Source organism: Drosophila virilis, chromosome 2, assembly GCF_030788295.1.
Source record: "Drosophila virilis strain 15010-1051.87 chromosome 2, Dvir_AGI_RSII-ME, whole genome shotgun sequence".
Classification (NCBI taxonomy): Eukaryota; Metazoa; Arthropoda; class Insecta; order Diptera; family Drosophilidae; genus Drosophila; species Drosophila virilis.
In genome coordinates this window covers 17,817,295-17,845,144 of record NC_091544.1, presented here as the reverse complement: position 1 = coordinate 17,845,144, position 27,850 = coordinate 17,817,295, and the positions used below count along the sequence as shown (strand labels likewise).

Here is a 27,850-nt window from a genome sequence, read left to right as displayed (position 1 = left end):
TAATGCAGAATAGAATTTCCTTCTCAACTTTTAACAACTTTAAATATATTGTATGACTTGCTGTTTATCAACTTCACTTAAAACTAGTTAAATTACAATTATTTGTTAAGGACTAATCAAAAATTATGTTTCACACTGAGTGCAAGTCTGAAAGCAACAGCCAGACCAACTGGATGTCAAATTAAACGAGCAACGACAACTGCACAATCGCATAAATACTAATTTGCATTTTGTCGAATGATTTAGTTGCACATTAAGTCCAATTAATGATGGCTACTCAGTCCGACTCTCTTTTTGTTTGTGCAGCTCATTAAAATATATGCGAAGAAAATGAACTGCGGAATTGTAAGTGTTTAGCAACCTGCACAGCATCTACTTAGCTACACTTTAACTGAATTGAAAATGCATTTATTAATTAATTAATTAAATAAATGCATCTGCGTCACCTGTCGCCGCCATGGGATTATCTCTAAGCTTAGTCCAGTACAAGAACCTGCCTTAGCCTCGGCCGCAGTCTCAGAGTCCATAGCAGTCGCAGTCGCAGTCGCTGTTGCCGCTTCCCACGAGCTGCCCGCGCATGCAAATCGGACCAGGGCCAAGCAGTTGACAGTTTGTGGCCGCAGCTGAGCGACAAATATACGAGTGGCCATAAAAATAGTTTATGACTTTTAATTACGGGCTCAGCATGAGGCCGTCGAGTGAGTCGTCGTCGTGGCAGCGATTGCTTCTGAGCAGCAGCCATGGAACAGCGGACCACGGGCAACAGCCAATGGTAGAGCGCATCAGGAATTAACGCGGGTTGCGAGGCCAGTTGGCCAGGAGAGTGTGGCAGCCACTCTTTTGTTTTGGCCTGGTTATTTATTGCTTTTTTAAGCCACCATTTTTTTCAACAGTGCCTGCGCCTTCTTTGTAATTTCTTTAAATTATATCTCAATTCATACCCGACAATAAATAAACTTGATAAATTTCTCATTTTGTTTACCTGCCCCGCTGAGTTCCTTCGCATGGTTTGAGCCACATCGCCATGTTGCCAGCTGCCATAAATAAATGGACGACAGTGCCATGTGCGCAGCAGCGACCACGACTGGGGCTGATTAAAATGTTCGGGTCGAGTTCCTTGATCATTAATTAAGAATGCGCCTTGATCGCTGCGCTGGCGATGCAAATGATACAAGAAACTGCATTAAAAATTGTAATACCACGGACGCAAACGGAAAAAGAATGACGAGTGTACGGTGGCATCAAAAAAAAAGACTCAAATTTTATTAAGTTAATTTGTTATTCGAGGCATTCGCTAATTGATTTGCAATTAAAAAAACAATTTAATTTTCGAACAAAAGTTTTAATTTGAATTGATGCAAAAACAGATATTTTATTTATTTATAATTACAATTGAATTAAATTATTTGTGTAGTATTGTTTTTTTTTCTTTGGAGTTAAAAATTATAATTTTAATACCCTGTTAAGGCACATAAATATATAAAATACTTTTAATTTAACGAATATTTGGAAGATATATTAACAAATGAATCAATCGATTATGCAAATTATTTATAAAAAAAAATAATTCTTATTAACTGGGCAAGGAACATGCAATGCGGCTTATAATTTTGTATTCTGACTTTAGCAATAAAGAATATTTTCTAAGAGGTTTTTAACATATATAAAAACTTGAAATTTGTTCGTTTTATTTTTTAGTTATTAATAAATTTTCGCTCGTTCCTCTAGCAGCTATATGTATAAAATCTTAGTACATATTCAAGTTCCATATCCTCTAGCTGCACACTCCATCAGACTAGCCAACGATTTTTAGGGGTTCGCCCCATCAGAGAGATAAGTGGGAGAACGTTTTCCCAAACACGCCTCCCCAACAACCATGCCCACCCACCTACAGGTCGGCCGCCTGATAATTTAATTCCATAAAATATATGAATAATATACAAAATAAATAAATAAACAATGTAATTTGTGAAAGCTTCTTTAGGGATAATTTCGGCACACCGAAGATTTAATATTCTTGATCACATTTCAATTTTGCAAATATGTGCGAATAGTGAATCTTGAAACTGCTGAGTTCGATGAAAATAAATTGGAAAACATAACATTTTGTCACATAAAACCTACTTTTATATAAGTCAGATATATCTTTTATGACAGCTATGTATTGATCTGGACCCGATGTCGATAAGAACTAACGAATATATAGGTTTGGGTAAGATATCTGATAAACAAGAAATTTTTCAATGCAAGAACAATTAACTGATCGGCCCAATGGCAGCTATATGTTATAGTGGTCCGATCCGGCAGGTTGCTGCCTGTGCATTGCCTGCAACAGAATGAGGGCCCTATGCACAGTTTCAAGACGATTTCTTTAAAACGGACTGCGGACCACACGGACGAACGGTCAGGCAGGCTATATGGCTAGATGATCTAGGCTGTTAATCCTGCGCTAGGATATATACTTCATAGAATACCCTTTACAAGAGCTTAATAATATATTAACATTTTCTATTAACTTCGACCTAAGCAGGCATGTGCCTATTAATTTTAAATAAACAAAATAATTTTTTTTTTTAAATTTTTAACACATTTATTTTTAATTAATTTTTAAAATAAAGACATTATTATAGTCTCGTCAATAGGCGAGATGCAACCCATTACGGAACCGAGTACAAGCGTCACAATTGAGTCAAGGCGACAGGTACCCTCGATCATTCCAGCAACTAACAAGGCTGGACACCAGTATCTGGCCGGGGCAATTAGCAATTTTGGCGTATTCTGTTTTGGCACCACAATCGGCTGGACGAACGTTGGACACAATTTGGTAACTCAGAAGGCTCACAACGTTAAGCTGACGAAAGATCAGTGGGAATGGACTAATTCGATGCTGCCCCTGGGTGCTGCATGTTTCTGCATGCCGATGGGTGTATTGATGAAAATGTATGGCTGCAAGCCCGTCATGCTCTTTCAGTTGTTCCCCTACGTCTTAGGCTGGAGCCTACTCATTTTTGCCAAAAACGTTTACATGTTATATGTGGGTCGCTGTGTACTGGGCATCTGTGGCGCCGCACTCTGCGTAGCAGTGCCAGTGTACAATGCGGAAATCAGCCGGCAGCATCAGCGTGGGGCCATGATCAGCGTGTTCTATGGCGCCCTTGTCTACGGCGCAGTCTTTAATAACATTATGGTCGAGATCCTTAGTATAAAGTACGGCAACGTTACCTGTACGCTGATGGCGCTTCTCTGTCTCTCCGTTACGTTTATACCCGAATCGCCGAGCTACTATGTCTTACACGGACAATTAGAGAAGGCTCGGACCTCAATGCGCTGGCTACGCGGTGATAAATATGATATAACTACAGAGCTAGAGTTGCTAAAACAGACGATAAAGAGAAACAATACGGAACTGCATCAAAGTTGTTGGGTCTTCATGCAAAACAAAATCAATCAGCGCAGTGTCCCCCGGGCAACTATACTTTTAATGCTGTATCATGTGTCCGGTGGCGTTATCATCATGGGCCACATGGGGGATATACTTGTGCAGATGACCGATTCGAGTTTCAATATCTATGTGATGTGGCTGTGTGTGTCCATGTGTCTGGGCCATTTAATCTGTTTGCTGACGGTCGATCGCATTGGTCGCCGTTCGCTGTTGCTGGTCTCCTCGGTGGTCATGTTCATGACTTCGCTCTATTTGTGCGTTTGGTTCAAATGGATGCGTGCAGAGTCATGGCGCTGGCCAGCTTTGCTCTCCCTATTCATTTTCATTGCATCGTTCTCAATGGGCTTTGGTCCGGTCGCCTGGATTCTCTACGTCGAACTTATGCCAGAGCACATGCGGCCGTTTGGCTGTGCCCTCGCTGCCACAATAAGTTGGCTGTTCGCCACCCTGCTGAACATTGGCTACTTGCTCAGCGTGGCCCATTTTTCAATATTCTATTTTATGTTAATTATCTGCATGCTGGGGCTATTATTTGTCGTCATCTTCATACCGGAGACCAAAAACATAACATCAGACGAGGTACAGCAGTTAATGAAGCGGGGTGCATTCAATGACGAACATTCTAGAGATGATTCATTTTAATGACGCTTTACTAGTAATTAAATTAATGGTCAGTTAAGGTTATATAAGCTCCATTTTTGAATTGTCATTAACTGTCATTTTTAGTTTTGTACGTATAGATAGTAAAATTCATATCCATGATGTTTAAATGAGTTTACGTTTTATATTGTTTTCTATTTTCCGACGATAAGTTAAATTGTCTACTGCATCAGCAGTAACCTGGCAGCTGCAAATATTTCAAAGGGCCCCAAGTCCTTTGGCCAACAATCAGACTCACATGTAACTGTATCTGTAAGTGCACATATGTATCTGTATCTCTGTCTGCGTGAACTTCTGGCAAGTGCAAATATTTATGCGTATTTGATAGCACTAATGGGCCATTAAATGCGTACGCAAATATACACACGCACTGCGAGTGTGAGTGTGTGTATGTGTATGCGTACGTTTCTCTAAACGAGCTTGTGTGGGTGGCAAGGATGAAAATGTACCTAAGCGAATCTAAATGGCATCAGGGGCACCGAACATGCAAAATCATGTACTCGTAAATCTCTTTAATGCCAACGGCCTCCGGCCAGAAAGGGCACCGGTGAGGAAGCGGGTGTGCTGTGGGAGCCCGGTCCTGGGTCCGACTACGACCCGCCCACACGCAATCACGTGGTAGACGCTTGTTTACTCCCGACCGAAAGAAGACCTTCAGCATGAGGTTGGGTTGCTTGCGTAATGAAACTGAATATGTGAATGCTGCGGACGGGAGTATGTGTGTGTGTGAATGTGTAAGGTGCTTTCGAATACGTATTACGTAACTAACGAAAATTAACGTTAATAGCTCTGAGTATCAAAATAATGGCAGCAGCTCCGCTGTCTGCTGCCTGTTGGCCGTCCTCTGGGCTCGGCCGCGTTTTGGATTGGATGGGTCGACATTGGAGCAGGAGCTGTACCAGAAAAAGGGGACTGGAACAGGAACAGATACGGTGGCAGGGGCTGTCAGCCATATAAATTGCACAAACTCATTCCGGACTTAGGCAAAACGTGAAAATATTGTTATGACCTCTTGTGCTGCTTCTTATGCTCTACCCCCTAGACTCCAACCCCCAATCGAGTTTACTGCAGCTTCGGCAGATTCCGCCCATCGAAATAAATTTGATTTTAGTCGAAAAATTACGATATTCGTGCACTTAATTGAGAAAAGTGAAGCAGCTATTTTTAATGATGTTGTGTTTCTCGAGAATATCATTATTTGATAGCCGGACTCATTTTAATATATTTTATTAAAGGAAGTGAACTATTTCAGCTAAAATTTCGTGTAAGCTATAAATATTATCAAATAATATTTCACCAATCGGTGAATATAAATATAAATGTACAATCTGATAACAAATATTTAAATAAAATATTACCCATTTCCCGCCCGTAGACAATTTATATCTTAAGTTTCATTCCTTATCGATGCTGGAAAAAGGTTTAAAGCTCATTACATAAAGAACCAAATGTCGAAATCAACCAACATTTTAATCTTTTGGTGAAAATATTGAAGCCGAAAAACGAAGTTACGTTCCCTTAACATTTTACACGCATAAAACGTATCATATCAATTTTAACAAATGAGTTAAGGGCAATCCGATGGTAAATAAAATTCTTGCTAATCGTCCAACAATTTACCACAGATTTCAAAATCGCTTTATATTATGTTGTTATGTAGGACTTTGAAACGAAGTTTGAAGTCAATTAGACAAGGCTTTAAATTAAAACTTGAATTCTGCGAGAATGTGAAATAATCTTCAAATGATTTTCCAAAAAGATCCTTGAAAATTAACTTCATTTATAATTTTCCAATTTCACTAATGGACGAGTTGGTTTTCCTAAAAATGTAAAACACTTCTGAAATAAATAAAAATAATAAATAAAGAAATAAAAATACGTTTAAAGTGCATCGAATAAATAACCAAATGTTTGAATCAAAGGATTCTGCACTTGTTATTCTTGTGTTAAGAATCTTGACGCCGAACAAAAAACTTGCGTTTATTAAATCTCTGCGAAGGCGTGTTAAAAAAACATATTTATAGATATAAGCAAAATATTTCATGATACTTTTGGTTGACAATTAGTATAGTTATTACTTAACGCCAGGTTCAATTAAGTTAGGCCAAAATATATTTCCAATACAAATGTTTTTTCAACAAAATTAAAATTTCAATTTAAAATCGGAATGCCGAACGGTCCTGCAGAGCCCCCTTGCACTCGGTCCAATACTTTGCGCACTTTGTGTGCGTATGTCGTTAATTTTTATTGGACAGCTTTTGAGATCCTCCTCGCATCGAAATCGAATGAAATTCAGTTCGTTGTGTTGCTTGTTGCTGTGGCCGATATGGTCTCCGGGGACGAGTGGGCCGAGGGCTGAGGGTTGGTAATGGAACTACTGTGGGCATGGAGCTGGATGCGATATGCGTTCGTGTTTGTGTTCGACGACGACCAAAACGCAATAAGCAGTTAAAAAATACTCGTAATTGCAACGGGAAACTCCCATGGTTCATGCCCCATATGAGTTGTTATTGTTGTTGTTGCTGTTGTTATTGTCACTGTTGTGGAACGTGCGCAGTGGCATCGACAATGGACAAGTGGAACGATACTCGGTGGAATCGTTTCAGTGAAAATTCATGCATGTTAAGATGAAATTGCTTCGCGAGCTGCCTGCCAAGGATTCTATGCATATCAGTGGGCAATACCACGGATAGAGTTTTGCGAGCCATTTAAAACAACTTTAAGAATTTCTGCTTTAAGGCTCAGCACTTGGAAAATGTTTTAAGTTGGCAAGATGGAACAAAGGAGAGATGAAAGTATCCACTCTGATGTAAGAATAAGTTGAAATATTATTATTATGGTTCAGTTAATGTATTTTTTCTAAAATATTAGCACCATTGAAGTAATTCCATAAAAAGAGCAAAACGTGTGGGCAACGCGGGCATTTTACACAATTTATACATTCAATATATAAACTCACAGTTCTTGCCTTGATCCTTGTATTCTGGGAAGTTTGGTTTTTATAATAGCATATGGTTGAGATAAAATTAAGTTACGAATATAAATTTTAATAATTAGTTATTGATTGATTTCATAAACGATTATTGATTTCTATAACGCTTTTTTTAGTGTATATATTCTTTATAGATGTGGTATAACCTGAGACCGAACATAACCAAATGTTATGCATGCAATTTTCACATGGAAAACCAATATGAAGACATTGCTAAAAAAGTGTCTTATGTGCGCTAATATATTTATTTAAACCTGATCTTTTGAAACCTGCAATAATATTTTATTTAGAAGTTCAATACGAGCTTATTTGTATTCTATATATTAAAACTTTACACTTTTCAAAAATCCGTTGCTCCTTGGAGGAAATGGGAGTTAAATTTTCGGTTGGTGGCCTTTTGCTTTCAAATTCGTATCCATTGATCTACATAAAAAAATAATTTTTTGTGAATTTTAAGCTGTGTCCGATTTGCATCAAACTTACTTTCAAAGCTCTACATAAGAATTTAATGAATACGTGTTTCACCGATTTGGGAAATTTCACTCGCAACAGTGTTAAATTGGCGAAAAACTTGTGTATGAGAGTAGTTTGTTTACCGTTCGCTCAGTTTCAAAATCATTTCCAAAGCTTTTTGAGAAGATTGATTTTATAACATAAGTGAAAGCGAGCAAGGCCGGCCTATACTCGCTAGTCTAGTAAATTTACGCAACGTTACAATTATTGGCCATCCTAAGCTGTCGTTAGTTATTTCCTAGCTTCTCGGAACAGGGAAACAAAGGCTGTCAGTGCATCTGGAATTCGACCATATCCGTTCATCTTTCGCCATGCTCTTTTTGTTTAAGTTTTCTTTTGGTCCCTTCGTTATTGCCATAATATTGTTTGTCCGTGTGCGGACCTTAGCGTAGCTCCTTTTGTTATTCCGGCTGCTGCTGCCTTTGTTGCTGTTGTAGTTCTAATGGGCTAGTGGCAGCAGCAACTCTGGACGCTGCTTGCCCTACGCAGCGTTGCGCAAAATGTTGCCCAAATGGGTTCATATTTCGACGTTTAATGTAGCGAAAATGAAGCAAGGATTTATGAAATGCGCACGTTGCCCCCGCGGGCCGTCGACTAATATCAAAATGGATGCTAGCACCAAGCGACGGCCAAAGTGCAAATCAAAAAGCAATTGCATTATTAGAAACTATACGAAATCACAGGGGCGTATTAGAAAAGGCGAGTAACTCAATTGAATGGCGGGTGGATTGTCTAGAGTCTAGACATTGGTGCCGTACATTTTGCATTGTCTGCAGCAATTAGGATTGAGTAGTTAAATACTAAAGATGCGAGCCTTTGGCAAGTTTTTCATATATTCCCCTGAAAGTTGTCAGGTGGTAGCCGGTGGCTTTAATGGGCCATAGGAAATGATGAAAATGCTATTCGAAGCTAGCTTAAATATGTCTAATCGACTGTTTTGGGCACTTGACGGCAGCCGTTACCAATGTATACACAGGCGGCACTCCTGGGACTCCCTGCCGTTCGCCAGGGATCAAGTAAATTGCGAAAACTATGTGCAAGATGGGCTGTTATTGCTGCAAAAACGCTTGTAATGATGACTCTAAGTGCCGTTTCCTTGAGTGTATTACCTATAAAAAATTTATACAAAGCTGCTGCCAAATTACCCGGACACGAACCGAGACAGCCGTGTTGATGCCACCACCAAACAGGCTACATTGCCCCCCCTAACCAAATAGATACAACAACAGGCAGTTGTGCAATGCCAATGGCAGCCACCTCATCAACTTCACCTTTGCCCTGAGCCCGGCTGCCTGCGATAAGGCAGCGTCTTCGCCGGGCGATAAAATGCAACATTAAATTGCTGATTTTTTCTTTCTATTCTGTGTCTCGAGCCTGGGTCGCTACTGGAGACCCTCAAGTGGCAGCAGTTCATTAGGGTGGCACTTGCCTTGGACTGGCAACCGCTGGCAATGCATATGAAAATATTTCTAGCAGGGGACAAGCCGCATAAGTGGCTCTATGCCGGGATTCTGTTCTGATTGCGAGATTCTGCATAAGAAAACAAATTATTTTTGTAATTACCATTCGGCCCAACTTGAGTCGTAATCGAAGGAAAGATTTAAATTATTTATAAGATAAAATTTGGTAGGGATATTGAAGAAAAATATGTTTAAATTATTCAAAAAATTTGAGAAAGTACGTACTACTTATAAGTATTATATTTATTCATGTTTTATTTAGTTTAATTTTAATTTGATCATTGGAATATTAAAAGAAAATTTCGCAAATAATCAAAAAAAAAAAAAAAACAAATGCTATAATAACTATAATAACAACTTACATGTTTATATTGTTGTGTTATTTTCTTTTTTTAACTTAATTTGACTTGAGTTTTCGCTCTTAACTCTTCGTTAGCAACTAATTCCCATTCGAAAGTAAGTAGAAAATTAGAAAGATCCAACAATTTGCGATGTAAACCGCTTTCTGCCTCGCCCAATAGTTACCCGCTGAGCCATCCCTCGGCGCTCGTAGTTTATGTTTACGAAGAAATTAAAATAAACGCCGGAATGAGATTTATGCATTGTTTGTATTAAGCCGCTGTCCACGCGAGACACCAGCGCCATCAAAGAAGAACAACAACAACAACACGAAAAACATCAGCAAGAAGCAGCCCAAACCAACCACCGCTTGGACTCTGTCGGGCGGCCATCACGACTATGTGGCAGCGTAAAGCGCAATTTCAAGCCATTCGGGGTGATATCCATAATGGTCGTCGAACCAGCGACTGCGTCAACCGCCCGCTTTGTGTTTGCTCACACGCGCCACCAACTTCAGGCGGGTGGTTCGGTGTCTGCTGCTGCTGCTGTTGCTGCCACCGGATTTAAATTCTAATCTAAGAGGCACAATGGCGCAGACAACGGGGCGAGCGCGCAGAGCGACGCTCCGGCTGCGCACTTATCCGGCATGGCGGTAATAGCTTTATCTGCCGACAGAATTATGGCCAGCCGCTTGATTCATGATCCGACATTGTGGACTTTGTTGCGCCTTTGTTGCTGCTCGTTCCATTTGCCGTTTCCGCCGCCCTTTCACGCGTCGCTGTTGGGGGTGAGCGGAGCACCACCCTCATGGGGCGCAGGAAGCTCCAGGGCTGCCACTGTGAAGCTCAGTTCTGAATTGGAATGGATGCATTGGCTATGGATGTGAATAAAGTACAGTGGGCGTCATTATTATATAACCAGTGTAAATTTAAATAAGAAACAAGTGAAATTTATAGCATGTTCATAAAGCTTATACAGATAAAGTAATAGATATATACTATATTGTATTATCATTATTTTTATATTAATTTAATAATTATATTTATTATTATTATTAATATTTTTATTATTATGTTAATATAATAATAAGTAAGCAAATTATGATTCTACAGGTTCTCTACTTAATAATAATAAAACAAGTAAGAGGTTCTAGTCGGGAGCTCCCGACCCGATACCCTGAACCCTCTTCTTCCAACATCAAAGGCATATATACATTCTATTTAGAAGCTATATGTCACGTTTGGGGACTCTAGCTATTATTATTTACCAAAATTGCCCAAAAAACAGGATATCGGTATCGATTTTGATCGATTGCTTGGAAACGGAGTAAGTTATCGGAAACAAACTTGATCTGCGCAGGCACTAAGAGCACCTACATCTAAAATTTCAAGTCTATAGATCTTATATATTCTGAGATCCTTGCGTTCATACAAACGGACGGACGGACGGACGGACGGACAGACAGACGGACATGGCTAGATCGACTCGGCTATTGATGCTGATCAAGAATATATATACTTTATGGGGTCAGAGATGCTTCCTTCTGCCTGTCACATACATTTGGATTTTGCACAAATACAATATACCCTTATAGCTATTTTTAATGGGTTCAGGGTATAAAAAAATAAAATTAATTAATTGTAATTGTTATTATTTGATTTTTGTTGGCTTGGCTTCGCTTTGTCGGGCTGTTTGTTTTCTTCTTTTTTTCCCAGATCCTGAGATATATACTTGAACATATAAATATGCGTACCACTGTGCTGCCTATGAAAGCTCTCTGATCGACTATGAAGCTCGACAGGCAGACAAGGTACGGGCTGATGTTTCGTTGCAATTTTTGCTATCTGCACGCGCAACAGAGGAAATCCTGTTTGCAATGGAAGACTCCTTCTCCAGGAAAGGCTGCTTGGACACAAAACATGAACACACACAAAACCGACTCTTGATACGGACCGGCCACATGGAAAATCGATATACACAACAATATGGCGGGGCCTCAGTAGTAGCAGGCGGGGTTTGGAAATGAGATTTGGTTGGGGATAGATCTGGGGTTGTTTGTTTAATTTTCCGCAGCACAAGTGATGAAAATCTATTGAATGTGTGCCCATACCGGAGTTTCCGTCATTTTGGCTGCGCACTGTGAAAATATTTATTCAGTGCAGCGGCTCAGCTGCCGGCGCGGAGTGAAGCGGAAGTTCAGCTCAAGACCCAAAGGCAATGACGATGAAGTCGATGACGATGATGAGCTGGGAATGGTGTCTACAGTGGCTACAATCCTGCGCGCCGAGAAATGGCTTGTCGAGAGCAGGCAGGCGAACACGACCAGGCCGTGAATGATGCGCACTCGTTTAAATTGCCATTTAATGTCAATACAATGACAGTTATTTTAATTGTGTTTGGGTGTTGAGACAATTTATGTTATGGTCGTAATTGTTATGGCAAATGTGTTGCTTATTGGATGTGAGTCCATATTAATATTACGGTATATGAATATGCATAGCAGCTACTTGTCAGATTAGGAGGAATGTCAATATATAGAGTAATATTTTAGTTAAATGTAAAATATTTTAAATAAAATATATAATTTTAAAGATAAGCCATAATATTGTTTGATTGAAAAAAAAATAGTGACTGACATTTGCCCCACGCAGATTATTCTTCAAGTTCCACAGTTTCATGGCAGTAACACTGAAAATGTTTAGATTTTAATTATAACTATCAAAAACTTGTAAGCAATGATTTAAAGCTTACTAAAAAAGAGGATAACAATGTTGAAGATATATCCCAATAATATATGAGCTGTTTTAACAGTACAATTTGGTAACTTTCTTATACTTTATAAATGTTGATCATCATCAATATTCGTTCTGAATATAAAAAAGCCAAATTATTATTATTAGTATTACGAGTTACTTTAATGAGCACAAGTTGGTATCAATACACATATATAATAGGCGAATAACTCCCCTCGTTTCAATCTTATGTTTGGGCCCGAAACCGTCAGCACAAGCAACTGCGCTCCCGTTGCCAACGCCAAAAACCAGTTTTTGGTCTCCATGCACAGATTGGGCAGCCCGGGAGAAGGCTGGTTAGCTTGTGTGTGGCAAGGAAGGTCTCCCTAGCTAGCTCCACATGCGATCCACAGGCAGTATATCAACATCAAAATCCACAGCGTATATATACACATGCACACTCGTAGCCTGAAGCTCACGTTTTAAAGTTTGTGTTGAAACATAGTGGAAGGGGGGAGAGGGGGCATTGCTTCATGACCGCCGCGTAGTGCACTCACATGCCGCTAGATGGCGCGCGGGTCAATTTAGTGGAATTAATGGAATTGGAATTCATGGCGCGGAAATTGAATTTATGCGCCTCGCTGAGCCGCGCCGCCGAGCCGCCGGGCAATCGGATTTTAATGCGTCATTGAACGCTTCGAAATGGCTGCGATTTTGTACATTGGCATTGGCAAATGCAACGGGCCCCAACGGGGCACCAACCAACTCCCGACAGGGCCAAAAGTTTGTCGACTATAGCGAAGGCAGAACTGTACAATACCCGGCTAAAAGTCACAAATACCGAAAGGGGCGTACTACGGAATGGCAGTACGAGTAATTAAAAACACGTTTGTCCTTTTGGACGCTGTCCCGAGCCCAAACGAAGCCCAGGAGCACAGCCATTAGATAGCAACAAAAGTTGCTCGCATTTCTCGCATGCCGCTGCTGTTGCATGAGAAAAGTTGAAAATAAACTTTGTGGCATGAAAACAAAAACAGAACAAGAACAAACAAAAACAAGAACACATTCACATTCACATTCACATAACTTCATGATGTCAACTCTCCTGTTTGGTCTCACATTCGCTTGCTGCTTGTGTCGCTTCCCCGCCTTTGTTTTGACTGTGGTCCCGTTCCTGTTGTTCCTCATGCCGACCAACTGGGTTGATTAACGCCAAAAGAGCACGAAATATTCTTGTTTTGGCCACGTTGTGTGACCGATTCGGTAAGTGGCAAGAAAAAGATTTGAAATATGCGAAAAGTAAAAGAAAAATGTAATATGACTATGAAAACGATCGATAATTAGGAAACGGGATCTCAAGGTGGCAGCAGATATGTAAATTTATAATAATATGTAATTGACTATGGCTCATATATTAAGAGAGTAACTTGTATTATATAAAGTACAATTATGATTAAAAATCCATTTTGACATTTGGAAGATTTTAATTAAATAAAATTAAATTTTGAGGCAAAAAACTCATTAGTAATTATTTCTTTTATATATACTGATTAACTTATATTTAAATATTTAAATCGCTTAAAGCATACTGTTTAAAATCTTTCAGTTTACTTTTTATAATTTTCGCAGTTATTATCTTAAATCCAATTGAACACTCGACACTTGAGCTTATGCCAAGAACTTGGCTAAGAAAAGATTTTTGGCAAAGTGGTAAATTGTGCTGTTACGGACAGAATCCGGCCTCTCCCGCCTCTTGGGCCGTCGCCAAATTGTGCAAAGTTGCGAACTTTATACGAATTAATTTGTTCAACTTTTGCTGATATATGGAATAGAAACGGGGAGGTGAGTGCGTTGCTGTATGACCGTTAAGACCGCAATAAACCCACATGAGCCCTGAAAAACGATGGCGAGTGCCTGGGCCGAAAATCCAATCTCGCAAATCACATCGATAAAGCGCCAAAGGCACGCAACCCTTTCGACCGGCCCATCGAGTTGAAACTCACATACTTATATGGCCGCTATAAGTCCGCTTTAATTACACGTTACAGGGCAACCCTTCGGGCCGGTGCGATGCTGAGATGCCCACCCACAATGGCCGACCCGGGGTGGAGAACGGGGATCGGGATCGGGAACGGGAACGGGAACTCAACGACATGCGACACAATTAAGCATTCATGGACCAAGGGCTCCGGTAAGCTTAAATTTTGACATTTAGTTGTTTGTTTTGGGTCGCAGGGACAGGGCGACAGATATGGGCGGTCGGACCGTAATCAGACACACGTCCTGTGCCTTTTTGTTGATCCTGGCGACCATTTTATAATGTGTATATAGCAGCTTAGTGCACCCCGGAGACCCATTGCCGCCGGCACTAAACAATTTTATCATTTTTAATCATCAAAGTGGATATGGCAGCCCTGCCCCTTTGCGACGACACACAGTCGGATTAAAAACTCATATTAAGTTATTATCGGACTGCCAGATATTAAAACGGTAGCTGGGTACAGTCCAAAGCTCGCGTCGATTTGCGACAAACAGTTGAACATTTCATGAATATCCGGTGAATGCCTTGAACTCTGACTGCACTCACTTTAGCGCTCGGTGTCTGTTTAAAGGCATTGTCGCTGCCAAATAAAAATTCATTTGCCAGCGGAGAGAAAATATCTCAGCGTATGTATAAAACATTGTCTGCCCGGGACGATGGGCACGACTCGGCACTTGGAACAAAGGATTGCTGCCAAATTGGTCTTGGCCAGGCAGCTGAGCTCTGTACACTCGGCCACGGCAGTGGGGCTGGGGGCCAGCGCTCATGGTTAATGCATGATTTAATGTAATTTGGACGTTTGCACGCATTCGCCAGTCGCCATCATGGTTGTTGTTGCTTTTGGCTTGGGCAGCCAATTTGGCAGCGCATCAACACGCCATTTGGGAACCAGCGTCAGAGCCAAAGAGACGGAGACGGAGATGAAACTGTAGCTGGAATTTGGCGCAGGTGCGGCGGTGTGTTCGGTGCCAAGTCACTGTCTCAGCTGGGGCATTGCGCAAATTTCCATTAATGGTTACATCCTTGGTGGCAAATTGGAATCAGTTTCAGCGGCACATAACTCAGGCCAGACGGCTACTTAAATGCCGTTTATAGCGTTGCGCTGCCTGAGTAGAGATGCCTCCACTTCGATTGTTCGTGCCCCGCACTGCCTCGCCCCACCCCCATCCATAAAATTCCGCAAGGGCTCATGTGCATTAAAGGGCCATTGTTATGCCCATAGCACGGATAAGCTAATTTGTTAGGCTATTGCCTGAAGCTGGAAATTACCTAAGCAATGTTGAGTGCTGAGCGATGTTCCAAATATTCATTATTTACACCCCGCAGTAAACCAAGTTTGAGCATAGTTTACCATGCAAAAACGTACGATTACATTTAATACATTGTTTTTATTATAAAAGTTAGTTTATTATAGAAAAATATTTTAAGTTATACTGTGTATTTTAGGCTGGTCTTATTTTATTATCAGAAAAGGTTTGTTTCTTAAAACAACTACAAATGATTTACAAATGAAAATAAATAAGAATCGAGTTGGTCGTGCCGAACTATCATATACCCGGTACCAAGCCTCATTGCTTTAAAATATTTGAAACATCTATAAACATATGAACTTTCGTTGCGGCTGGGCTTCGCTCTGTCCTTCAGTACAAAATTATAGAGAATTCTTCCCCTACATTTTCTTAACCTGGCGTCGCTGATTATTTAAGATCAATGCATTTGTCCTGTCAGACAAATGGGCATACTGACGGACATGGGTTGATTAACATGGATGTTGATGAATAAGAATACATTTATTATACGTTTTTGGAGATGCCAGTTACTTAGCAATAAGTACAGGGTATAATTCATCGCTCTCATCTGCATATAATATGCGAAACTAAGCAGATCATTAAGTTATATAACTAAAATATTCATAGAAAGGATTCGTGTGTAAGCATTCAAAGGCTTGTTTATATTTTATTAAATGTTTTACTTAGAACATTTTTGAACACACATATTTTATTCAGCAATTCAATTCTTAGTCTTGGCAATTGACTGCACTTTGGCACTTCCATCTACTGCAAATTCTCACTCCTGCAAACCACATCGAGCAAAGACAAGTTTTGTGCACTTAATTGCCATTGCCATTACTGGGGCCATGTCCCACGTGCCAAGCAAAGTAAAAGTTCTAGATACAAACGTCGTAATTGCAACACGTTCAACGTATGCCCGTTAGGTCCATTAGGTGTACGAGTGGTATCTGTATCCGTATCTGCAGGCATGAGTGCGCCTGTTGTGACTCACAATTTTAGAATTAAAACCCCAAATGCATAAATTGCCGTAAACCGCAAGAAACTTTGGCCGTGCCTCGACTTTGGCCTGGCCTGAACCGGCTGCCAGGGCTGACTGGGCTGACTGCCAGCTTGGTAGCCGCATGCGGAGCGTTGGCTCCTCCGGCGCACCGACAACAGATGGAGACGCTGTCGAAGACGCCGGCACAAAAAGTTGCTTAATTTAATGTTATTTGCGTTTTAGCATATAAAGAATTTTGTGTCTTAATCTTTTGACTTTGCGGCGAACCCGTGCCCAAGCCCGAGCCTGAGCCTGAGCTTGAGCGTACGCCTCTGATGCTTTGAATATGCTAGTGCTATTTATGCCCCAGACGTGAGCTAAGAGTCGAAAAAGAGAGAGAGAGAGAGAGAGAGAGAGAAAGAGCTGCGAATCGAAGACTGTCGTGACTGGCTGCACTTTTCAGATCTCTTCTTGTGTTTGTGCACCACAAAAAAAGGGATGCAAATTTATTTCTTCATTTGCATATTTTAAGGAGCTCGATACGATATATATTTGCGCCATCTTTAGCCGACTCGCTTTCCAATATTCATGGGTCGCCTGCGAGGCTCCTTTGTGGCCAACCAATACCATACAATCCCATCTCTCACCCGAACCCTACGTTCAGGCTGCTTGATGAAACTTTATGAACTTTGGCTTTGCCGCTGCGAGTTTACTATAAATTTTCAGGCCCGCTTGCCTGATTGCCTCTGTCGTTGTTGTTCTTGTTGTTGCTGTTCTTTGTCCCGCATGTAAATTGTATCTGTATCTTTACAATTGAGCGCAATCAGCGAAATTGTAACGCAGCTCGTTTTTTACCAGCTCCAATGTTGTCGCATCCGAATACCCAGCATCCAGCTACTAGCCCAAGCCGATCGGAACTGATCCGCCAGCTCTGTCGCACCAGAGCCGTAAATTTCACATTTGCTGCGAAATCAAAAATGTTTTAATTAAATTTTGGAAGAAAGATAGCTTTGATATATTTTTTATAAATGTGAATTGTAGTTGCCTTCAATGTTATATCTATAAATTATAATACATTCATAAGTAAAGTTTCAAGGGGTATGGAGTATATAGCCGATATTATTCACATATATTATTTAACATAGAAAATGGGAATAATAAAAAAACAGATTAAGATAACACTAATACATAAATTTCCTATAGACAGGCCCTTATTATTACAGCGTGGCAAAAACTAATTCTTAGTAAAAATTTGAAATATAAGTTTCCTTGGTTTTAAAATGAATTTTCGAACATACAAACAGCAATCAAATTTTATGCAATACAATTTAAGAATAGTTGTGAAATTTCAAAAGATTTAAATATAATAGAAAAGGTTATTTTTCACATATTGAAACATGAATAAGTTGCTTTAAATATACTTATAAGCTAAGAATAAATAATGCTACATATATTATAAAAATAAATAAATAATTGTAATAAAAAGTAACGACAATTAGAAATGTAGAAATAAATATGCTCAATATGTTAGGGTACAAGTCACATTTAAATAACCATACATTCTCAACATAGACTTTAAAAATTGCGTATTCCAGTGAATTGAAAGTGGGCATAAAATTATGCGTGAGCCCCGCATATCGCTCGCGGGTTTGAGACGGCTACAAATGCGGAGTTTTGGCCAACCATAAATCGCATTAAAATGCAGGGCATATCCTTATTGATTTATAATTCGAGTTGGAATCGACTCGGCGACACTCACTAATAACTCATTTAAGGCGAACGCCGTGCGAGGAATCGAAAGCGATTATGCAAATGGTTGGCGGCGGGGGTAAACGCATAGAGGAAAACGCGTCACGCATCCCATAAATATCTGCGAATGCTTCTAATAATAGCACTGCCAAGGACCGGCAGTTGGGACTCTAATGAAGCGTCAGCAATTGAGGAACCATTCGGATGGCCGCCATCGGCTGCAACGGGTATGGAAGGAGGATTCGCATGTGGTTGGGCCCCAGACTGAGGGCTGCGTTGGGTTGCGTTTTTAATTTTTAATCTGGCAAAATTTATTTCACACTCGTTGCATGCAACTCACCCACACCTCTTCGGAATGTGCAATTGTGCCACCGACTTCCGGGCGTATTTATGAACGGTGCGCCGAGAGGGACATTTGAGCCATATTGATGCGGCCATGTTGGCGTGGCCAATTGAAACCCAACTCGGTTTTAATTTCAGTACGCTTTTCATTTTATCCTGCAGTGCCGTAAATAATACAATTACTCATCTGCATTGCAATCTACTGATAAAATACTTAATTGCCCTTTTACTTTTTTCGTTGTTGTTTATTTCTGCCGCCGTTTTTTATGGAAAAATCGAATCGCATATATGCCACCGCGCATAAATTCTTGAATATATGTATATATTTTCCATGCGCTGATGCGAAGCTTGATAAATAATTTAATCGAAATTTTTTCCATTACACAGCACAACTAAAAGTATAACGAAAATAAAAAATAAAATCACGCACTTCATTTAATTTTAATTTATAATAACGCCGTCGCCGCCAGCTCCCTGGCCGACCCCAGTCATGTTGTTATACCTAGCCTAGCTTCAGGCCATTTCCAGCACGGCTCTAGCTTTGCAAGAGTCTCTCTCTAGCCCGCCCATTGCTGGCGATCTCATCTTACAGCGTTGCATGTTGCAGTTATTTTTATAACTAAATTATATACGCCCGTCTTGCAGCCCACGAGCGTGGCTCAGTCTCATTTCCCAGTCTCACAGTCAGCTTTGGAGAAACCAGCGCTGGCTCGGGCCTCTGTTTCCTGGTCGATTTATGGCGCACAAGGAGCGCGAAACCATAAACAGCTTTTATGGCGTTCTACTGGATTATGGCCGGCCAGCTAGCCCAGCCTCAGTTTCAGGCTTAGTCCCAACGAAACTCCTCCCTGCCAGTGATCCTTTTTGATTTAATCAATTCGATAAATTTGTGGCCCACGAGCAATTGTTTTGCCTTTATCCGCACTTTTCGCGTCGAGTTTCAATTACATATCCAAGTTGTTGGGCCACTTACTTCATGTACGGCAAATATTTGATTCTTACAACCCAAAAATATTAAAAATGCGTTGAAAGCACATTGAGTTTATACATAAGCTAAGAATCGAGGTGCCATTTAGTGAAAAATACGCTCGGCAGCTTGACTTAAGATAAAATGACATCTTAACAAATACATTTAAAACAATTAAAAGATTAAATGCAGGGTAACAGAAGAGAATAAGTACAAGCTTTTGGATGGATAAGGTGAAAAATAAAGGTTAAAAATAGTCTAAAAAATTTAATGTAAAAATAAGCATATTAAAGTTATACGCATGCATTTGATGGAGATGATTTAAGACAAGAAAACACAGTTAAAATGACAGCTTCAAAAAATTCTAAATACAATATGAAAATCAATGGAAAGAGAGAAGATGATTGTCAAATAAACGATCTTTACATTAAAGCTTTCTGGTTGATTAAATGCAAGATAAAAGCTCAATAAACTAAGTAAATCTCGAAACTATTGACAGCTTTAGTCATATTTTTTCGTTTTCTTGGATTAACCGTTCCTAAACTCTTAAGTTCTTAGCTTACTCTGCTTTAATATTCATTAAACTAAGTACCTCACAAGTCACTTCGATTATAAATTGCGAAATCGCCCCTTAGTACTTTATCTAAATAAGTGCAGTCTTTTGTGCTTCTGATATTTGGCGCAAAAACAAATAATGCCTTATGTAAACGAAATGCATTTATTGGCATATCTATAATGAGAAAAATGTACTCGAGACTGGTATTTATGTATGTATAAACCATTTGGTGGTCTCACTTCCGAGGAAAACTTTGAGCCAGTTACTGTTTGATGTTGTTGTTGTTGTTGTTGTTTGGTTGGTTATGGCATTGGTTGTCGTGTTGTTGTGCTATCCTGTTTTGGTCCCTGTTGCCCCCTTGGGTTTATTCATGACGCATAAATCTGGTCGACAACACTTTATGCGAATACACAAACAACACGCCACCACTCGCCATGTACTCCTCGTAAATTTCGCAAGAGCAACTTTTTTACGAAATTAAATCTTGTTACAACAACAGCAGCAGAGCATGTAAGCGACTCTCTCTATATGTATAAATATATACATATATGTATATATATATATAGATGTGTATTTGTATGTTCATGTATATAAGTACATACATATTTATGTGATGGCGTTGGTTACTACCCAAGTCGCCGCGCTGTCGTCTAAGGCAAAGTTTTTCGGAGTCTAATCTGAAATCTGGTCAAGCTTCGAGTGGTGCCAGTGGTGCGAGGGCGACGGCGAAGACGAAGGCGGAGGCGGTTGCCCGTTGGTGGGTGTGGTAACTTGGGCGTACGCGTGTTTATTGCGCTGTTGCCAGCCAGAGGCAAAGATTTAGCATTCGAGCAGCCGGGCCACATAAATTGGTGTACAGCGGCCCCAGCCCAGAAGGCATGGTGGGCGGACGCAGCTTGTGCCTGGAAATATATGGTGCTGGTCTAGGATGTAGGATCTGTGGTAGCACTCTTTGCAGCATTCAAAGTCAAAGTAACCAAAGTAACCAGTCATCGGATGTTGCATGTTGCTCTTGCAAAGGCTCCAAACGAGAGCATAATGAATGCGGTCAGCTAATTGTTAATGCACTCGCCATTATGGCCACACAGCGGCAACTCGTAAATGTAAAATGCATTTTAATTAACCGTCATATATTTCACTTAAAACATTTCAATGCAAATTGGCCCGCGTAACGGGGTGCTGGTTGGGGGTGTGGACCTAGGGTTTGCCTGCTGCTCGCCTGCGGGTCCAGCTCCGGTTCCATGAGCCTAGCTGGCCACATTAAATGTAATTATTTGGCACAAATTGCGTGTTTAGGATTAATTATGACATGGATAGGCTAATAATGCGCTTCAAAGTGCAAAAAAAAAAACAAAAAAAAAAAACAAAAAGCAACGACGTTTCAAATTATGTGCCGCTTTAAATGCGCGCTGATTGCCCGATCTCGTATTATAGAAATTAACCTCACATCCTAATGCGTGAGCTGAATTAAATAGTGCACAACTTTAATTTTTGGTACAAGTTATCAAATACTTATAGGAATATATGGTTCAGATATAAGTTGTTTTTATCAATAATAATAACTTTAAGGATTGTTTTTTAACGTAGTTTCTAAAATACTTTATGAATACAAAAATGTATTCCATAATAGGAATAGGAAAGAAATCATTAAATTGATTGGATTAACTGTTAATAATAATCTTTAATATATACAAATTGATATGTTTTGATATATGTTGTCTATAGGGTTCACAGCTGTTCATTATTAACTCAGCCGTTAATGCAAAGAAGGAAAAAATGTTTTCTAAAATTCCTATATCATTTTTATTATATACTGAGAGAAACCGCGGGCCCAAATCTGAACTGTCTTTTCATACACTCGTCTATTTATAATAAATGTATGTATTTAAAATAAATATGTAATTATGTGTTGTAAGTAATTTTAACTTAACCGAAACATAAAATTGCTACATTGCCATCAATTTTCAGGTGTACACATCATTAAAAGCACAAGATGAGAATATGTTAAAGTAAATAAAGAATAAAATGTGGAGAGGGAGAGAGAGAAAGGGAGGGAGATAGAGAAAGACAGAGAGACAGAGAGAGAGAGAACGAGAATAGATATAGATAGATTGTAATATAACAATTAAATTAACGAATGAAAACCTGTAGGGTTTACTTAAATTCGTGAGAATCGCATAGTAAGGCATACGTTATATTTAATTTGCAACGCGGCGCGGATCTATTAAAAAAGGGATGAAAACTTGTTCTGCGTTAAAAAAAGGTAGCATAAATGGTATGTGCATACACATAGATACATACTCACAGAAACGTATACCTTAATAAATAAACATACATACAAAAATATATATTGATGTGTGAAAATGCAAATAAAGTCGATCTCATGATAAACAAAATGTTGTAACTCTTCGATGAAAAAACGCATTATATTCTTTCATTTTAAAATGGTCCGGATTATAAAATGAATATGGACTTTAATGCAACTGAATGGGCTCGCAAATGCATTTCCGCATGATTTGCGCCGCGAAAAATTGATGTTGGCCCCCCAACACCTCGAGCAAATTAAATTCATTTAATTACGCAAATGTATTCATGTTCATGTAACGCCTGCACTCGTTAATTTTCAGCGTACATGAAACCCGACACTTGCTATTGTAGAGGTGCATGGGGAAGAGAAGCTGGCAGACACAGTCTGCTCTCTCTATAAAATGCACAGGTCAAGTTGCTGCAGCAGGGATTGAATTTGGTCGTTGCTTTCATACCACAGCTGTTGCCAGAGGAGGCTTTTAGGAGCTCCGTTTGGACAAGAATCCAATACGCCCATCATAAACAGAGTGTCTGGGCAGATCGGAAAACAACTGTGTGAGGCTTATGGTATGAACCTTGGGAATAATCATTGTTTTCAGGCTCGACTTTCACATTTCTCTAATTTAAAAAATCAGGTTGCATAATATTCTGCACCTTAAAAGATGAGCGCAAAAAATCAATCATAATTATGACCCTGAGTGAGCAACAAACCAAGTCAAGGTTAACCATAAGACTTACGGCAGGTTTTCAAATGCATTTGCAGCTCATTAAAAACGCACAAGTGCAGCCAGAGAAGAGACGCAGACGATCAACAGCTGAGTGAATGTCTCGGACTCGCTCTAGCAAAGGTGAGACTCGCACCTTTTTTTTTAATGGCCGCCGGTGCTGATGAGTTGACCTTGGCTCGAATTTTAAACGGAAATTTTGAGCAGACGTTTTTTACGATCTTTTTATGGCGTTTGCCAAAAAATTAACAAAAAGAAAAATAAAAAAAATATATATATGTATATATATTCCCGCCGCGTTTCACGGCGCGTAGCAAACTGTTTTGGATTTGGTTTTTTAGCTGCAACCTCTGGAAATTTATGATTTATGATGATGTCCGTGACCCTTTAGCCAACAGGCAAAGATCAGCATCAGGCATAGGATCGGTTTAGGGATCGGCGGCTGCTGTTTTGTAAACACTCAGTATGAATCCCCGTACCCAGCCGCTTGGACGATACGGATTCACTAAAAAATAACTCGCGACGGCAAAGCATCAATACGTAAATCAGTTAAAAAATGTGAAGTTCTGCACAAAATATGAAAAATATTAAAAAACATATGGCACACGGATCCATAAGAAATGTCGCAAATAGTGTATTCGAGTGCATAAGCAACATATATGTTCAAACAGTGCATGCATTTTTGAGCATCTGGCTTCATGAAAAGTGATTAAAAGAAACGAGCTAACAAATTGAATTATAAAGGAGATTTAGTTATCAAAAGGCAAAAATTAAATTGTGGATGTTACATACAACTTGATATTGGCAGGCACATACTTAATTAAGTAAGTGGTCTTTTGAACACAGTTTAATCCCTATTTTGTTTTTTAATATAAATAGTTTGGTAATTAAGATAAAAATAATGCTCATAAGAATCATTTTAGGTTATTTAATTCGTACTCTTACCAAAATATAGTAAAGTATGTTTATTTTTTTATTACTGGAAGTCTTTTTTCGGTATTTTAAAAGGGCAAATCAGCTTGATTCGAGCGAAACACGTGTTTGCTTTATGCCAACATGAGATTGATTCAAAATAAAAGTGGTATTCGTATGGTATAGAATTTTATCTGTGTCAATGAGTTCTTGAGTCTTTTTTCGGGACTAAATTTGAGAAGCATTGTAAGCTTAAAAATGAACGCAAAAGTGGGTAAAGGAATGTAATCCTGAAATAAATCATGGAGGTAGCAGATTCATCAGATCCAAGCGCGACTCACATCGCATCTGATTCTCATGCTGTTTCCGCGGAATACGCAGTGGTCCATCCGTGAATACTTTCAGGCAGCTAAAAAAATATGAAAAAAACCAGAAAAGACACAGAAACTAAAGAAACATCTTAAGAGAGTAATAAACAACATGGTTGACAATCTTAAATCTTGCAACTTACAGGGCACCGCAACAGATACAGATACGAATGCGAATGAATGTCGCAGCCATTACGGAACGTTGTTGTTGTTGTTGTTGTTGTTGCCGCTGCTGCTTTGGACATTTCTTTTGAGTTGGTTGTGCGACCAACACAATCACAATTCCAACAATACCCAATGTCTGCTGCGGTCATTGCTATGCTGGAATGCAGCGGCAGCAGCAACAATAACAACGAGTCAGGCCAGTTTAAAGGCTTGGCCTGTCCATGCCCGAGCACAGGCCCAACCCGGGACCCCAGACCAAGACCAAGACCCAGACCCATGGCCCATGTCGCTTAGGTAGAAACAGCGCAGCACTTACCCGTTGCCAGCTCCAATATTGTATTCTTCTGGGCCTCGGACTGGGCCTTGTTCTGGGCCAGCTTGGCCGTTGCTTTGCTGGCTTGTTGTTTGTCTCTTTTATGGCTTCTTTTCGTACCTTTTATCTCTATCTGTGATAGCAGCCAGATTTTTCTTGTTGTTTTTTTTTTCCATTTTCGTTTCATTTGAGGTCACATTTTCGTGCTTTGCAGGTAAAAGGCAAGAAGAAATGAAATTTACCCCTTGCGGATATCGTGTGGCAGCGTCTTCATCGTAATGGCTGATAAGCGGCACGCACACCTGAGTTATGGCTGCCACATCGCAGCCCATTAAGCTAGCCAACCCGTTAAGCCAGACCATAATTGGTGGCAGATACATTGCCCGGCCTGCCCCTTACATGGCCAACTGTTTAACGACTTTTTAAACACTTGTGTTTTCATGCAGTTCTAGAGACATAAAGATTCAATGAAGAATGACATAAAACACACACACACACGCTCACACACATCTTCTGGCAGACACAAAAGGCGTTTGGCATTTGATGTTTATTTAATTTACCGCAATTCATAACAATTGCGTTTACGACATTTTTACAGCTCGAAAGAGCCGTAAACAAAACGCCGCCACCGATTTGTTTGATGCCACGAGCCGGCGTCTCCGTTTGGCTTTATGAGCCACCTTGGCATACTGAGCTGCCACCCCGCTCCGGTCCGGAATCAGCTCCTGGGCACTGCACCGCTCTGGGCCAACGGCAATTAAACACCAAGTGCAGCTAGCAGCCGCCTCTGTTCGTCACATACCCCGTCTGAGCACCCGCTCTACAACAATTTATGTGCGTTTTATAGATCGTAAAAGCAACACTAACAACAAGGCCGTTGATTTTATGATGTGTTGAATGGCAGCCAGTGTCAGGATGACTGCCACGGCACTTGTCATCATCCAATGTGAAAGTTTGCTTTGGTGTCTTTTTGAACTGGGTTCCTGATTGGGCTCAAGTGCATGAGCCATCGTAAAACTCCGGCTAATGCCTGAAAGAGCCGTAAAACGGCTATAAACAAAAGTGTTTGCCCAAAGAGCCGAACGAGACAAGCGCCATTAGGAAAATATTTGTGTTACTTTTGTTCGGTTTGTAAACAATTTAATTTAATAAGAATAATCGCTTGTTACCCCATAAGAGAAGAAGCAGTAAAATCGCTGAGCATATGGCTGGAAGATGTCTGGTCAATTGAGTCATAGAATTCGACTTGGATTTATGATGCAGAAAGAAACTATTGCATATCAACAATCATATTAATGTAGTAAAAAAAGGCTTTCCAACGTTTTGAATTGCAAAAGAGATGACAAAGTGTAATCTATTCCCAAAAAAAACCTAACTCCAACTGTTTTATTTGCCTTAAAATGACCTTTTGTTTTCACCTTTTGTTGGAGCTTAGAATAAATGAAAAATATGGTAAATATATGTGTAATATATATATTAAGGTTAAAATAATTGTGAGCTATATGTTGAAATAAGGATGACTTAAATAACATTAAATCAGGCTCAAATATTCACAAAAAATCTATTTGATAAATTATATGTTAATAACTTGTCTGTAGATCATTTTCAAAATTAAATTCAACCTTGTCTTCAAAACAAACTCTAGTTCGCAAAAACAAACTCTAGTTCGCAAAAACAACAAAGCATATACATCTTTATGCACATATTTATATCCACATCCATATCTAAATCGTGGCCAAGCTCCATTATTAAGCCAGCTGAAGACGTGTTGATGAGCAATGCCATTTCTAGTCCCAGTCCCAATCTCAAGCCAAACCCAGACCCACAGCCATAACCAGTCCCAACACGGAGCCACGTAATATACACGGCAGACAGAGAACAATTGAACTAATGACGTGACTATGGACAATCGGCATGGGTCCGTTGTTCATTCGTCCATTCGTACGCTTGGTCATTCAGCAGACTGGCCAAGTTTCACTTGGGGCCAGCGTCTGGTCAGTGCCTCATTGTTATCATTCGGTTTGGAATGGCGACGGCAACCGTTGAGACTTATGCATCGAAAGTGTTGTTAAATTACGCCAAATTGCTTAATTCCAATAATGAAACGGACCGGCCCAGCGCCTCGGACCCGACCACTCAATGAAATTATAAATTTTCGGTCAGCTCGCTGCGTTCAAGTGATATGCAAAGCGCATGAAAATGAAGTCTCGACTGCGAATTTAATTTTTTTTTATTTGTTTCTGTTTCTGTTTCGGTTTCTGTGTCTGTTTTCGGTTTCGGTGGATCGTTCTGGCGGCGATCGCACCTCATTGCGAACGCCTCAATGTGCGAGACAATTTCCAGCTCCGATCCCGACCAGACGGCGACGACGAGGGCGATGCGAAGGGAGCCCATTAATGGGCCAATTCAATTGGTCGTTAATGTTGCTTTTTATTTCGCTTTTATTGTGCGTCTTTTTGTTGTTTTTGTTGTTGCTGCTGCTGCTGCTTACTCAATTTTATTATTGTTTATTTATGCGATTTTAAATAATGCGCAGCAATTCCAAAAGATAAGACGCTGCCTGTGAACTTTTTCTCATTTTTTTCTTCTGTGCACATTGATTTACTGACATATTATTTATTAGATGGGCGCGGGTTGGCGCTGGACTCTGGAATAGGTTCGGCAGTTCCAACTACTTTGGTAATATTTTATTGAGCAGCATTTTGTTTGTTATTTTTTGGCGCCCAAACAAAACATTTTAAGCTTTTTGTACGTTTTTTTAGCGTGGCAGATAAAAGCAAACAAATTTCAAGTCTTTGTTAAGTTTGTTTATTATTTATTGCCGCAGTTATCGTGGGCGTATACACAATATTTTATAAATTTTCTAATTTTATTTGTGTTGGAACATCGTGGGTGGCTTGAATAGACTTAGATGAACAAAAGGAAACTTCACGACTGTCGAAACAGTCAAGATTTGAAAGCGATTTTCATAAGCCACAGGATTAGAATCATTTTTG

General features: G+C 39.9%; 1 protein-coding gene and 1 long non-coding RNA gene across 3 annotated transcripts in view; both read left to right on the top strand.

Moving 5' to 3' along the window:
* Positions 1–2,575: 2,575 nt before the first annotated feature.
* Glut3 (Glucose transporter type 3) lies at positions 2,576–5,205 on the top strand. Its single transcript, XM_002053465.4, has 3 exons — positions 2,576–4,354; positions 4,431–4,836; positions 4,890–5,205. Exon 1 carries the CDS (start codon positions 2,648–2,650, stop codon positions 4,082–4,084), a length of 1,437 nt encoding a protein of 478 aa, XP_002053501.1. The 5' UTR covers positions 2,576–2,647; the 3' UTR covers positions 4,085–4,354; positions 4,431–4,836; positions 4,890–5,205.
* Positions 5,206–23,548: 18,343 nt separating this feature from the next.
* Positions 23,549–27,850, top strand: part of LOC116650747 (uncharacterized) — a 28,473-nt gene continuing 24,171 nt past the window's right edge. Inside the window, exon 1 of one of the 2 annotated variants that reach the window (XR_004303800.2) lies at positions 23,549–23,920. This is a non-coding gene — a long non-coding RNA (uncharacterized lncRNA). The remainder of the gene's footprint in view (positions 23,921–27,850) is intronic. The other variant, XR_004303799.2, reaches the window with a different exon arrangement.

Bases quoted from the DNA above. Each gene is read 5' to 3' on its own strand.
- Glut3 (XM_002053465.4), top strand. From the start codon at position 2,648: ATGCAACCCATTACGGAACCGAGTACAAGCGTCACAATTGAGTCAAGG.